Source organism: Lagopus muta, chromosome 25, assembly GCF_023343835.1.
Source record: "Lagopus muta isolate bLagMut1 chromosome 25, bLagMut1 primary, whole genome shotgun sequence".
In the NCBI taxonomy this organism is placed as follows: Eukaryota; Metazoa; Chordata; class Aves; order Galliformes; family Phasianidae; genus Lagopus; species Lagopus muta.
The window spans coordinates 1,782,268-1,795,519 of record NC_064457.1 but is presented as its reverse complement, the minus strand read 5'-3'; the positions used below and the strand labels follow the sequence as shown (position 1 = coordinate 1,795,519).

The 13,252-nt window shown below is 44.2% G+C and overlaps 2 protein-coding genes across 6 annotated transcripts; one reads left to right on the top strand and one right to left on the bottom strand.

The window, feature by feature from the left end:
* Nucleotides 1-1,596: 1,596 nt before the first annotated feature.
* ATP5MC1 (ATP synthase membrane subunit c locus 1) lies at nt 1,597-3,946 on the bottom strand. Of its 3 annotated transcripts, none has more exons than XM_048926627.1 (5): nt 3,871-3,946; nt 3,483-3,540; nt 2,880-2,957; nt 2,436-2,611; nt 1,597-1,835 (listed from the first exon to the last, which is right to left on the bottom strand). In XM_048926627.1, exons 2-5 carry the CDS (start codon nt 3,522-3,524, stop codon nt 1,721-1,723), a joined length of 411 nt encoding a protein of 136 aa, XP_048782584.1. In that variant the 5' UTR covers nt 3,525-3,540; nt 3,871-3,946; the 3' UTR covers nt 1,597-1,720. The 3 variants fall into 3 exon arrangements, with proteins under 3 accessions (XP_048782584.1, XP_048782583.1, XP_048782585.1); XM_048926626.1 differs by having other exon boundaries at nt 3,801-3,917; XM_048926628.1 differs by lacking the exon at nt 3,871-3,946 and adding an exon at nt 3,661-3,765.
* A 257-nt stretch (nt 3,947-4,203) lies between these two features.
* On the top strand, nt 4,204-12,498 carry CALCOCO2 (calcium binding and coiled-coil domain 2). Of its 3 annotated transcripts, none has more exons than XM_048927024.1 (14): nt 4,204-4,492; nt 5,604-5,716; nt 6,052-6,240; nt 6,754-6,856; nt 7,228-7,361; nt 7,550-7,675; nt 8,145-8,272; nt 8,388-8,478; nt 8,634-8,756; nt 9,483-9,569; nt 10,231-10,326; nt 10,704-10,839; nt 11,268-11,302; nt 11,790-12,498. In XM_048927024.1, exons 3-14 carry the CDS (start codon nt 6,061-6,063, stop codon nt 11,970-11,972), a joined length of 1,422 nt encoding a protein of 473 aa, XP_048782981.1. In that variant the 5' UTR covers nt 4,204-4,492; nt 5,604-5,716; nt 6,052-6,060; the 3' UTR covers nt 11,973-12,498. The 3 variants fall into 3 exon arrangements, with proteins under 3 accessions (XP_048782981.1, XP_048782980.1, XP_048782979.1); XM_048927023.1 differs by having other exon boundaries at nt 5,601-5,716; XM_048927022.1 differs by lacking the exon at nt 5,604-5,716 and having other exon boundaries at nt 4,207-4,492.
* The last annotated feature ends 754 nt before the right edge of the window (nt 12,499-13,252 follow it).

The following is a 13,252-nucleotide window of genomic DNA, read 5'->3' as shown; positions in this document are numbered from 1 at the left end:
CGCCCCCTGCTGTGCCGGCGGACTGCAGAGGCAGTGAAGTCTGACTCGTGGAAATGGGAGTTTTTTTGAGGCTCAGCAGGGAAGCAGCTGCTACAGAGATGCTGAGCACGGCCCCGAGCAGCCATCACTGAACCATTTTACTCCCAAGGTCACTGCTGCCACACCAGAGTACACAAAATAATCTGGTTTAATCCATTTCACGCACAAAAGACCGACGTAAAGAAGAAATGCAATCAGATTACATGCCAGAAAAGGTCAGGTAACACAGCACTGTGCTGTGAGTACAGGTGAGCAGCTGACACACTGCCAACTACACCATGTTAACTGAAGGTTCCCAGGGACCTTCACTGATAGTTTTACCCCCACACTTCACAGGGAGCACAGATAAGCTTCCCCCATGCTCAAGAGAAATCTGCCCCTCTCCAGCTCACAGCTGTCTGTGATGCACTTTAGCTTCTCACTGAAGGAAACATAAAAGCACAAGTTAAGCTGTGCATCATCCTCTCTATCAGCAAGGGTTTCTGCTACTGCAGTCCAGCATGGTTAACATTTAAAACAGATAAACCTCAGCTGGAGTAAGAAATCCAGGCATGGAGAACAGGGTCCTCTCCTTTGAGCAATTATGTATTTGTCCCCACCTGGCAACCTCTCTGAACATATAGAACCTTTCCTCTTTGTCAGCTAGTGGGTTTCGTGTGGGCTCTTCCTGGAGATCCTTTTCTCCAAGCAGTGTCCAGAATGGGTTTGTCTGTTTGTTGTTTTTGGGCAGAAATCAAAACCCTTCTCCAACTCCTTTCACACTGCATAAGCAGCTGTTACAAAGGAACAGAGAAGTTACTGATATTCATGTCCCCAGGCATGTCCCAACCACGCTTCAGAGGCTTTAGTATACACAGACACTGCATTAATTCAATTACCTAAAGCTGATAACCAGACTAGCTTCCCACATGGTTACCTTCCTTAAAGGCACAGCTGTCTTACACTGGGTCTAAGATTCAGCTTAGACCTCAGAACTTCTCCTTGCTCAGTGTGCTCCAAACTCTGAAACAGCTGAGGCATGCAACTGTTGAGAAAGAAATAACACTGTCTGTGGTCCTGTGCTTAAACCAAAGCTTTGAAGAGGCCTATGAACAGTGTGACCTTGAAACCATTTTTCTTTCTTCGTTAAAGAAGTCTCAGATGGTACTGTAACGTATATCCTTGTGTACTTGCACAAGGACATATGCCATTTTATAATCCAAACTCCTTTAATACACTCTGTACACTCACCTGTACCCATCACCTTTTCAATACCATAATCTTCAGTAATATTATGTGGAGATAGTAATGTTTTGTCAGCTCAAATGTAAGAATTTGCTTTACTAGAGCAATGCTTGTTGGGATCACTGAATAAATCCGACACAGTGTTTGAGCTGTTCAAGGACATCCCCTTTTATTTGGCTGACTTCATTTCTCCTTCTTGCTGCCACCATTTCACATTCCCACTGCTTTATCAGTAGGTGTTCCTAGATCCAGAATATTACCCTCTTCAACTAATATATCAACATCCCCCAATGGCTTTCCCAATGATGGAACAGCACATAAGAAAAAAAAAAATAATAAAGCCACCACTTTATTTAGAGAAATATTTTCTTTAATTGTCAGTCTGGAACGCTCTGATGAAAGCAGACTCAAACCGCCGAGGACAAAGTGATGGAAACTGCAGCCACGCCAGAAGTTGTCACATGGCAAAGAGGATAAGGAATGCCACCATCAAACAGAAAAGCCCCATGGCCTCAGACAGGGCAAAGCCCAGGATGGCATAGGAGAAAAGCTGCTGCTTGAGAGATGGATTCCTGCATGTATACGGGGGGGGGGGGGGGGGGGGGGGGGGAACGAAAAACAACAAAGTGAAGGTAGGAAGAAAAAAAAAAAAAAGGACCCACAGTGAGAAAAACAAAACACAACTAAATAAACCAGACCCCAAATCACATCACAGAAAGCCAGGATTATGCCATACAGTCATCAAGCTTTGGAGGATGAACCAGATTTATGGCAGCTAGCCACCATCTGGAATTGAAAAGCCATGATTTTTCCCTGGGTTTAACGATTTTCAGTAGCTATGTGAAATCCCCAAAGCTAATTTCACCTGCCCTGGTGGTACCAAGCACCAGTTGCCATTGATGACTAGTGTTTCATTCCTTCTAGGAGTAGGCAGAGCTCCACAGAACTTCTGCATCATCCAATAGTAAGTATAGGGTGGATTTAAACAGTTCAGGCACTTTCTTATTTGTTTAAATGAAATGATGAAGTGTAACATTCCTTTTACATTCCAGAGAGGAATGCTTCTACACGCTACACATATAGAGTAGAACATAAGCACCAGAAAAAGCTCCTCTCCTCTAAGTTTAGCGCTAGAAAGGAATAAATGCAAGCCAGCCTGGCATCTTACTTACCTGGCATAGCCAATGATCAAGCTGCCAAACACTGTCCCAATACCTGCTCCTGAACCAGCCACCCCAACTGTGGCAGCACCAGCACCGATGAACTTAGCAGCAGTGTCAATATCCCGGGAAACTGCACTAGTTTGGAACTCACGGCGGGTCAGCTGTGGATAGGACACACCAGCTGGCTGTGGGATACATGAAAAACAGGTTAATGGCATTGAATCATCAATATGGAAGTCATCTTAATACAACATATTTTCACCTTTTATAATCTACTCAGGACAGAGCAAAAAATAATGCTCAGCTACCACTGGTCTGGGCTAGAAGCTATATCCCTTTACTAGCCGTTCTGATGATGTAAAAATCTTACTCCTCCACCTCTGGAGGAGTCATCAAGACATCAAGCACTGAAATACAGGAGCCAATTTAATTTACCACATAAAAGAGTCTTACCTGTACAGCCTGAGCCTCAGGCCTGCTGAACACAGACACTGAAACGGGCCTGGCCAGAGCCCTGGAGCAGCACCGGAACTGAAGCAAAACAGATCATTAATTCCTACAGTTAGATGCACCCTCATCAATTCTGAGAAAAGAACAGTGTTAGAAAATTTTCGAAATGTTTTAAGACTGAAAAAAGCATAGACAAATTTAGAGCATTCCTACTCTAGTCAGTTGGATGCAGCCCACGAGGAATGCTGTCACAAGCTGCAGGATCACAGCTGTTACTTCACAGCTCAGCCATTATCACAACCCCAGAGGTTTCATTCCTAGCTTGTATTTTGTGACAAAAGGATGACATCTCTGTGATAACTGCTTATCTCACACTGCTGTTGGGCTCACAGCCCAACAAATGCTTGCAGGGACAGTGGGCATCACTCTGCAGTCACCAGAGGTCACCTTGTTCCCCCCCCTTTATTACCCACGTGTAAAATGGCTTTGTGGGACCCTCTCTCAGCCAGGACCGCCCAGAGTTCTGATCGCTGCCCCATGGGGAAAGCCTCCATACCCACACGGCCCCACTAAGCACCATTACACCCCTCTGCAGACAGTTCTTACCAGAGCCGGAGAGCTGAGAAGAGCCAAAGAAGTCGTCTGCATCTTGCTTTACCTATTACTAATAACGACAAGAAGGAATTAGGAATCCCAGTGCTGCCACATCCTCCTCGCGGCCCAACCCCACAGATCAAGAGATCCGCATTTCTCCCTTCCCTCATTCTAAACACCCCAAAACCACCTCAGCACAACCGAGTCCCGGACGGGGCAAAGGGACAGCACAGTCCCATCAAAGGGTACGGTCCCGGCCAGGCACACCCCACCGGCCAAGACCAAGGTCGCGGTGCCGCTCGAAGCCCCGGGGCCGCACACGGACCCCACCTGCGCGGCGTCCACTCCGGGCTGCGACGGCGGTGGCTGTGAAGGGAGAGCGCGCCCCCACCCCGCTCACCTTGCCGTGTCCCCCAGCGTCCTCCGCGCCGATTGGCTACCGCTACACGCGGCGCGCGGCATTCTGGGACAACATCCTCGCTCCCCATTGGCCGAGGTCAGGCAAGCTCCTCCCACCAGCATCCGGGATAGCAGCATGGGGCGGGAGGACTGTGTTACGATGCGGGCCTCCATTGGTTAGTTATTTTCGCTACGCGCTCTGCGATTGGCTGGCGGCCTGGAGGTCTCCCAGAGGATCATGAGGCGCGCGGGCCGCTCCTCGAATCACAGAGCTGACCATGGACATGGCGGTCGTTGCGGCGCGGGCTCGGCCGTCCTCTCACGTTGCTCTCCGGTACACCGGAGGCTGTTGCGGCCGCTGCTGTTTCCTGTTCCATAAATAAAGGTCCCTTCGAACACTGAAACTCGTCCTTGTGTTTTATTGAAGCGCGGCTTTGCTTAGCGAAGCACCCCGCACCGAAGGCGGTCCTTGGCGCCGCGGCACCGAACTACAAATCCCAGCAGTGCAGGCGGAGCTGAGCCTGGGGAGGCGACCCTGGGCGGGGCGGCAGAGCCTGCGGAGGAGCGTTCTGCTTTTCCTGGTGCTCCGCTTCCTCCTCGGAGCTCTCCAGCCGTGCCTGTCGGTAAGTGAGCCGGGACAGGGTGTGGGGTCCTGGGGATGCCCTGCAATCCCGTTGTCCCCCTCTTCCTTCCCTCCGCTTTTTTTTCAGTGCAGGGTGGAAGGCTGATTGTGGACGGGGCTCGCTTACTGGTGAGATGCTTTCACATTCGATTCCCGGCAGTGAGTGCAGACTCTGGGCCGGTGGAGCTGGGAGCGGCACCCCGTTCCACCCCACGTCTTACGTAGGGATGCTAACAGGGGCTGCAGTCAGGGCACCCCCCCGTGGCATGTAACTTGGCACATCAGCTTCCTGCCTGCAGCTGGAAATCAGCCTCACTTAAGAAGGGTTTCGTTGTTTTTTGTTGTTGTTGTTGAATCATGAGATGGATTGGGTTGGAAAGGACCTCAAAAATCACATAATGCCAACCCCCCTGCCAACCACTACATCAGAATGGGCAGGGCCTCATCCAAGCTGGCCTTGCACACCTCTAGGGGTAGGGTGTCTGCCCTTCCCTGGGCCAGCACCTTTCTGCCCTCTCAGTGAATAAATTACCCTTGACATCTCATCTGAATCTCTTATTTTACTTTAAAAGTTTCCCATTTGTCTTATTGCTATTTACCCGTGTAGAAAGTTGATTTCCTTCCTGTTTATAAGTATCAGAAAGCTGCTGTCAGAGCATTCTCTTCCTAAGATTGCATTTTTGGAATGCTGCAGCTTACAAAGAGGAGAAAACAACAGCAAAAGGAAATCAACCAAAAATCCCCAGAAAGAGGTTGGGCCGTGAATATCAGAGGGAGTGTTGTATATTCCATATTGCTCTGTGTGAGGTGTAATTATCTCATTACCTCGGCTGTGGGCTGGGGCTGACCTTTACTTATTGCCATCTGCAAAGGTGGGGCTGTGACCATTGCCTTGATGGATCCAGCCTCACAGGACCTCTTCCTGCACTGCTTCAAAACTGTTCATGTAACAAACTTCATTTTAGTAAGATGTCTTTCTCCTCTACTTCCTGGAAATGGACTGCATGCTGTATCATCAGCACAGCCTGTCTGGCCATTGGGGTTGCTTTTCTGCAAGATCACTGTCATTTTTGCTGAAAAACAATACTTCTTCATTTTTTTTTCCCCAGCAGGATGCGTTGTTTTGCTGCATCCAGGCACTGAATCCCACCAGCAGACATGCATGCGTGCTTTTGCTGCTAGAAGGCTTTGCTGCTTCTCTTCTGTGTAGCCGATCTGTAGGAAGGTCAGCAGGGTCTGGCTTATGGGGTCCCAAGCAGGAGAGAGGTTGTTGCATTACATGGGCAGCCCTAGAGTTCCAGGCACTGTGGCTGGGAAGCAGTGGTCAGTCTTACGTTACTAAAAAGGATCTTCAAACTGTCTTGAATTTAAGGAGCAGGCTCATCACAGCAGTAGGGACTCCAGTGTTCCCTTGTGCCTTGCTGATAAACATTGGTCCATGTGTAGAGGACCTTACAGCTCTGTCACTCCAAACTGTTCCTCTTCGTATCCTTCCTGGACACGATTATACTGGCAGCACGTGGAGATGAGATAATTACATTATGCTTTCTCCTCTCATAGACTTCCACAATGGATGAGACTTCAGATGAACCTCCCACTTCTGCTGTCATTTTAGACAGCGGCCACTTCTCCCAGGTCATCTTTAACAACGTGGAGAAATTTTATGTTCCTGGAGCAGACGTAACCTGTCACTATACTCTCACACACAACATTGTTCCTCGTGGGAAGGACTGGGTGGGCATCTTCCGGGTAAGTGAATACTGTGCAACCAAGTACCATTAGGCAGCTTCTGACAGAAACACATTGTTTGGCATTTAGTTGATACTTCACCATTAGGAAAGGTCTTAAGGTTTTGGTAGAACACGGTAAAGAATTTCTTTTCAGTGATAACCTTGTGTCATGCAACATTTTTCTTGTGCTCAGGGACAGAGTGCCAGAACTCTGTTGTTACTTCAACAGCTTCAAGGCCAACAGAACAGACCATGATACACAGAATCTGTGAAGAACAATTGCATTAAAGACCATACTGGCACCATCTCTTCCAATGTTTCCTACTTCAGTGCTCCCCTCACTTACCTAACACATTCCATAGAATAAGGCATAAACTGGTGATTTTTGATTCATGCATAGATTGCAACTCTTAAGAAGTCAGGATTTTGTTACAAAAGTCCTCCCAGCAGCTGGTCTATGTAGTAATACTGTCCAATTGCCATAGGATAAACGTGAAGTATGTAATCCCTTACAAGAATTTTGCTGTTGCAGGTGGGATGGAAAACCACCCGAGAATATTACACATTCATGTGGGCTCCTCGGCCCAGTGATGTCCGTGGTGATACTGCTGTGCAGCAACAGATCCAGTTCAAAGGTGGGCTGGGAGGTTGGGTCACTCATGGTATATATGTGCAGGTGCACACACAGGCATGCACACATCAAATCATTGCTGCCACTAATAAGTATTATATTCAGAATTACAGAATATCTTAGTAATGTGCTTTGGTAAATTTCAAATCCCACCAGCCTAATAGATTTGAAAGAACTACTTCAAGTCTACTGGGTTCTGCAATCCTGTCTGAATGATTTTGTTTGTGTTCCAATCCCTATCACGAAGAACTAGCAATGGTGAAGGAACAGTATTGAAGATGTCTGTTTTGCTAGCTTCTGACTTTCTGTGCTAGATAGTTAAGAGACTCAAATAATTAGAAGCTGCATATTGAGTGTTGTTGTGTTTGTCTGAAGCTTATTACCTGCCCAAAGATGATGAATATTACCAGTTCTGCTACATTGACCAGGATGGTATGATCCGTGGAGCCAGTGTGCCTTTCCAGTTCAGAGCAGAGACTGAGGATGATATTCTGGTGGTTACCACACAGGTGTGTATCCTCTCGTCCCCTTCTTCTTCCTGCCTTTGCTTTGCTTTTATTTGCCTTCCATTAGATGGGAGTAAACGTGTGCACATGGACAATAACTGAGGTGCTGTGAAGCCAGGCACATTTATTTTGCAGTTGGAGCATAGTGGTTTTTTATGCTTCCACTACAACTAAACAACTTTGCTTGCTAGGGAGAAGTGGAAGAGATTGAACAACAAAACAAGAATTTGCTTAAAGAAAATGAGGAGCTGCAAGCCAACTGTGCAAGTCTCCAAAAACAAAATACAGATCTGCAGGAAGACCTCAAGAAGACACAGGTACAACAAAAGTTCATATATGAAGTCAGAAGCTTTAATTCTGAAAGATAAGGTAAAAAGTCTGAGTCAGATCATGCTCTGTTGTATGCTTCTGGGAGAAAATGGAAGTGCTTTCTTCCTGTATTATCTGTTTAATCATTTAACAAGGGGCACAACACCTCTGCTACAATAATAACAGTGATGAACAAGAGGCATCATCAGAGGTGGGGTTCAGGAACATATTCAAAAATGTTTGGTAGGCTCTCCAGAAATTTCCAGCCCAGCCCTGTTCCCTAATGTTCCTGTTTTCTCTTTCAGTTTTGCTCAGGGCTTAGTGTAAACAAAACGGGGTCTGAAAGATACAAAGGAGAGATTTTCCTCCTTCATGTGGGCTGCCTGGAAGCATTGCATTTTGCACTTCCAGTGCAGAGGAGGTCTATTGCCTGAGTCCCATTTTTTTCTTCCTACTGACCTCATTTTTGATTTTCAGGAGCTACAAAATGTTTTGGAGTCCCTTAGGAGCAGCACTGAAAAATTGGAGCTGGAGCTGAATTCCCTGAAACAGGAAAATAAACACCTGAAGGAGCTGAATGAGTGCAGAGAGGCAGAACTGCACCAGTAAGTGTATCTTCAAGATCAATTTAAACAGGATTCCATGTAAGCAAACATCTTGCTGTTGTGGATTAAGTTTCCACTTGTGAAAGTGTGGTGTGTTTTGCCTTGCTTTGAACAGATTCAAGGAGCAAATTCAGAATGTAACCTCTGAAAAGGAACATCTGGAAACCAAACTAAAAACAGCCCTAGATCATGTCGATCAACTGCAGGTAGAAAACACATAGCTTCCTTCCTTTGATTTTATGGACAGTCTCTGATGGTCAGCCACAGGTTCTGGAGGTTTGCTTCATGCACCTAAAAGATCCTGTGCTTCTCAGTCATAACTGTTTGTATTCATTTGCTGCCCACTCTTCTTTCTTCCTAGTCTCAACTTCTGAGTTATGAGAAGGAAATTGAAGAGCTGGTTCGTTTGGACCATGACAAGACTAAGCAGTGTGAAAGTTTAAAGGAAGAGAATAACCAGTTATGCATGACTATTACTCAAAAGGTAAAACCTTCCCTGAATATTAGGATGCTTGGGGAAGCCAGGGAAGAAGCTGAATGGTGTCCTTTGCAGTGACTACATAGAAATACAGTTCAATTTTAGGAAAAGTCTAGGAGGTTTCATGACAAGGAGAAATCTCTATGGTGCTATGGGTGTCCACACAGGTATTTCTGTGAACACACCACCTTGCAGATTCCTGTAGTACACACACATACATTTTAGTTTTGGAAGAGAGGCCTGTCTAAGTAGACTTCATAATTCTGATTCTCTGTAGCAAGAAAATTCAATCTCTGTCTTCATCTTTTTTGATGAAGCAGATAGGTGGGAATTCAGAATGGATAGTTAGCTGATGGCAAATTGTTACAACTAGGCAAAAGTTTCAGGGTGGAGACTTGTATAAATAAAACAATTTCAACCTGCCTAGACTATCTGCAGTTGCTTTTAGCTCCAAAAGGAAGCCGATGAGTAACTGGTGAAAGGCAGCAACCTTGCTGGTTTCCTGTATGCTTACATTTTGTCCCTTTCTCATTTTTACTACTGTAGATTTGCCATTTAATAATGAAAAAAGATGAAAAGATGGAATATAGTCAGAATGCCATGAAACAGCCTTTACAATATAAAGTTTCTATTCTGTAGTTTAATGTTCTGCCTCACATTCCTGACCTGACATCTTCTTTCTTTGATTTCTCTTTGCAACTCTACCTGTGAAACTCTGGGAATTCTGATCAGGAGGAGCAAAAGAAAGAACTTAAACTGTGCCTGGAGCACTTGAAGGGATCAGAGGCCAAGCTGACGCTTCGTCTGCAGAATGAACAGGTGTCCAGCATTTCTGGGAGTGTCTCAAAAGTGCTGAGTACAGAGCTCTGCTATATTGTATAGAATTTGCTGGTGTCTGTTTAGGGGAGTTGACATTTACTTTAAGCCCCTCTGACTTCAAAAATGAGGTGCCTAAAATAGATGTGATTACCTCTGCTGTGATGCCAAATGTTCAGGGTTCTTACAGTGACACTTTGAGAATGACTGCAGAATCCCTATGGACTCTAGCTTACGTAATTTACTGATTTAATCCAAGATTTAATCCCAGATTCATTCCTCTCATTCTTTTAATGAGGACTGTGATACTATCCACAGTCAATGCAGATGTCAGAGTACCAGGAAATGTGTCAACCTTGGAGGGCTCTTACCTGCCAGGGTAGAATCCTTTTCTTTAACCTCTCACTTTGACGTGTTGTGCATCCCCTCTGGAGGTCACATCATCCTCTCATGCTGTAATGAAAATACAGAGCTTAAGTGGTTGGTGACACAGAGTTGCCCTAGGTCAAAATCTACAAAATGCTAAGACTCTTGTTTGAAGAGGTTTAATTGTTGGGAATAAATGCAGTTAGAAGCTGCCTGTATGCGTGAACAGTGCTTGAAGCTGTCATCTTTTTGTTTGCCAGTGTCCCACAATTTGGCTAATAACACTCTTCCTTCATAGCAACAAAACAGTGACTTAATGAAAGAGCTGGAAGAGCAGAAGCGTTTGTTTCAGGCTTTGCAAGCAAAAAAGAAGGAATCTGATGGGGAAAATCAGGTGAGAACTTGTCACAAGTCCTTACGTTTTTCACGCATTGAATATGACACAAATCTGTCCATTAGTGTTCAGTTCCACTGACCCCTCCACCAAACAGATTGCTACCTGTGCCTTTACAACTGCAAGATTCTTTTCTGTCTTTTAAAATGTATTACTCTATTGCAGTCATCCTGTCTGCCTGAGCAGGCCACAGAATAGATCCTTGCACTTCCTTTCTTCACTTTCTGTCAAGCAGGACTAAGACTGAACTATCTGAAAACTGAAGAGCAATTTTTACTCTGGTTTAAGAAGAGCTGTGTTAGTTCAGTGTGTAACTTGTCACTGAATTGGTCTCCTGAGCTCCTGCAAATTAATTTTGCCCTTCTGTCCCTTTGCAGCTATTAAGGAAAGAGAATGATTCCCTCCTGAGGCATCTCTCTCAGCCTAGAGACGTTTCTTCCTCTTTTGTTGCTTCACAAGCCCAAGCTTTTGTTCCAGCTCCTGAAGGCTTTGTATTTGGAAATCCATATCATGGTGAGAATACTTTACATTCTGTCTGATACCACAAATACACGGCAGTAAGGGTCTCAGCCAACTGTCCTCCCTTTCAAATTGGATGCTGTGGAGAATGCATTCTTAACAGCACCTGTGTAGCTTTGCATGTTTGCAGGTGATTTGGCAGCTGCAAAATGCTGCCAGATGTTAAGAGCTGGTTTAAGTCATCAGCAGTCTGTCATTTACTGCAGAAAGAGACAACCATCACCTAGCTCCTTTGTCAGTGGGACAGCGAGTTCTGTAGCTTATGTCCAGTTTCTATAGACCTAAATGTAGAGGTTTAGATCCACAGCCACAGCCTCACATTTCAAGAATTATTAGTTATTGACACTGTTATTACATGTTAGTTATTGCACTGTTAATCGTTTGAAGTGGCTGAATGAACTTTTTCTTCTTTTTTTCCCCAGCTGCAGGAGCAAATTGGACAAGAGGCACAGGAATAGTAAGTAAAGGAGACATGAATGGACATGAATGAGTGACATACAGACAAAAATCAGTAGTTGAAAATGAGAAGCACCAAGTTCAGTTCTGTAGCTGGTTGTCCATTTTTTGTTTTAGTCCTGGTAATATAATGGACAGTAAAATGGAACCATGTACACTTAGTCTGTAGAATTAGTAACATGTCAGGGAAGAGAAGTTCTGTTCACCTTAATCTTTAAAGAACAGCTTTTGGCAGCATCAAATGTCAGAATGAGCAACTGCTAAATACCTTATTATTTTGTATTGCAAACGTTGACTTGTGCCATATAGGAGTTTTAAGTGTTATTTAGAGAAGCTTGGAGACATCTGAAAACTTCAATGTATTACAAGTCAGAAAAACTTGCCCAAAGCTGATGATATCTGACTAGCAATTTTTTTTCTTCTTTTTGAAGGAAAAATACAAATACAAATTTAAAATTGTCTTTGTTTGCATTTCCTTTGTACTCCAGGATTCTATCAGGAAATGCCCCATATGCAATTGCATTTTTCCTGATAATATTGAAACAAGAGACTACGAGGCCCACGTGCAGGGCCATCTTCTGGAGTGCCCAGTCTGCAATGGAGCCTTTGACAAGTCCAACCAGCAGGTGTTTGAAGACCATATGTTGTGCCATAGCCTGGAACAATTGTGAATCCTTATCTGTTCTGTAGAATAGGTGGTGGAGGCTGCAGCTTAGAATAGACCAAAATTACTCTAGAGACTTGATCTATGCTGGTAAGAAATGCAATTGTCATCCCCTTAAGTCCTCTGCCTTGGATCAAACAACTGTGCTTGCTAAATGAGTTACAAATCCTGTAATTAATAACTATCCAGGTAGGGTCAAATAACAGATCTAGTACAGCAGTACTCAGCTGATACAGGTCCATTATAATGTCTTTATTATTCAGTAGAGCACTGTGATTGCTAACCAAAGAGCAGAAGCATTGCATAGTCTTTTAGGACCACACCTTCAGTCTGGTTCAGCTTCTGGAACATAAATACTAATAAATACAGAAGTCTAAATAAGAATATATTTTCCTTTCTTCTTTTGTCTTTTCACTTTAAAAAAGTGAAATATGTATTTATAAAGAAAGTACTTGTTTGTAGATCTAAAGGTCTAGGGTTCTTATGTCAGAGTAGGCAGTATAGCTTAGTGTACAATGAGGTGCATGCACTGTTGTCCCTTTTTTCCTGTATGACCAGACTGAAAGTAAATGGTGACACAGTCTGTGCTTGTGTGGGCACTCTGACACTGTCCTGTCATGCATCCATCTCATGGCGAGGGAACCCTGATGTTTATGAAACAGGGAAAGTCAGAATGGCCTGGAGCCTGTAGGAAAGCAGTAGCTGAGTTGCCATGAGAGTGCTGAGGATAAATGGGCTCTCAGTCTTGAAACTGGGCATCCTCATGTAAAGGAAGTGATGAAAACCCTCCTGACTTAAAATGAAGAGCCTGTTCTCAAACCAAAACATTGTGATTGAAAACTGCTAAGTGCCTTGGGACATCACAACGCTTTGTGGCTGGATTATCCAGTCACTATTTTTATTTCTGCTTTGGGATTTTCAGATTATGATTAACAGTCCTTTTGTCCATGCACATACAAATGGGTGAAGTTTTATTATCCAGCTGTGTTAGACGTTTCCTGCTGAATATCTGAAGCAAAAGAAAATCATAAGAAGTTTACATAGAGTCTTAAGACCATTAAGAGTAACAAAGACTTTAAAATGTTTTGATTTACACATGATTTTTTTAATCTAGGTTTAAATGGAGTATTTCTGCCTTTAAGATGTACACTGGTAAGCATGATTTTAAAAAATCTGTAAGAGAAAATAAGAGCAGAGAAAAAATAAAAGCTGTACTGAGAAAGACCTTGAAAAAAGATGACAAGTGATTTAAATAAAGTGGAGGAATTGTTGGTGTCTTAATGGAGC

Bases quoted from the DNA above. Each gene is read 5' to 3' on its own strand.
- ATP5MC1 (XM_048926627.1), bottom strand. From the start codon at position 3,524: ATGCAGACGACTTCTTTGGCTCTTCTCAGCTCTCCGGCTCTG. The intron at 2,612-2,879 runs GTAAGACTCTTT...TGTATCCCACAG, and splicing joins CTGAGGCTCAGGCTGTACAG to CCAGCTGGTGTGTCCTATCC. The intron at 1,836-2,435 runs GTAAGTAAGATG...GTATACATGCAG, and splicing joins TTGATCATTGGCTATGCCAG to GAATCCATCTCTCAAGCAGC.
- CALCOCO2 (XM_048927024.1), top strand. From the start codon at position 6,061: ATGGATGAGACTTCAGATGAACCTCCCACTTCTGCTGTCATTTTAGAC. The intron at 10,840-11,267 runs GTGAGAATACTT...TTTTTTCCCCAG, and splicing joins ATTTGGAAATCCATATCATG to CTGCAGGAGCAAATTGGACA. The intron at 11,303-11,789 runs GTAAGTAAAGGA...TTTGTACTCCAG, and splicing joins GGACAAGAGGCACAGGAATA to GATTCTATCAGGAAATGCCC.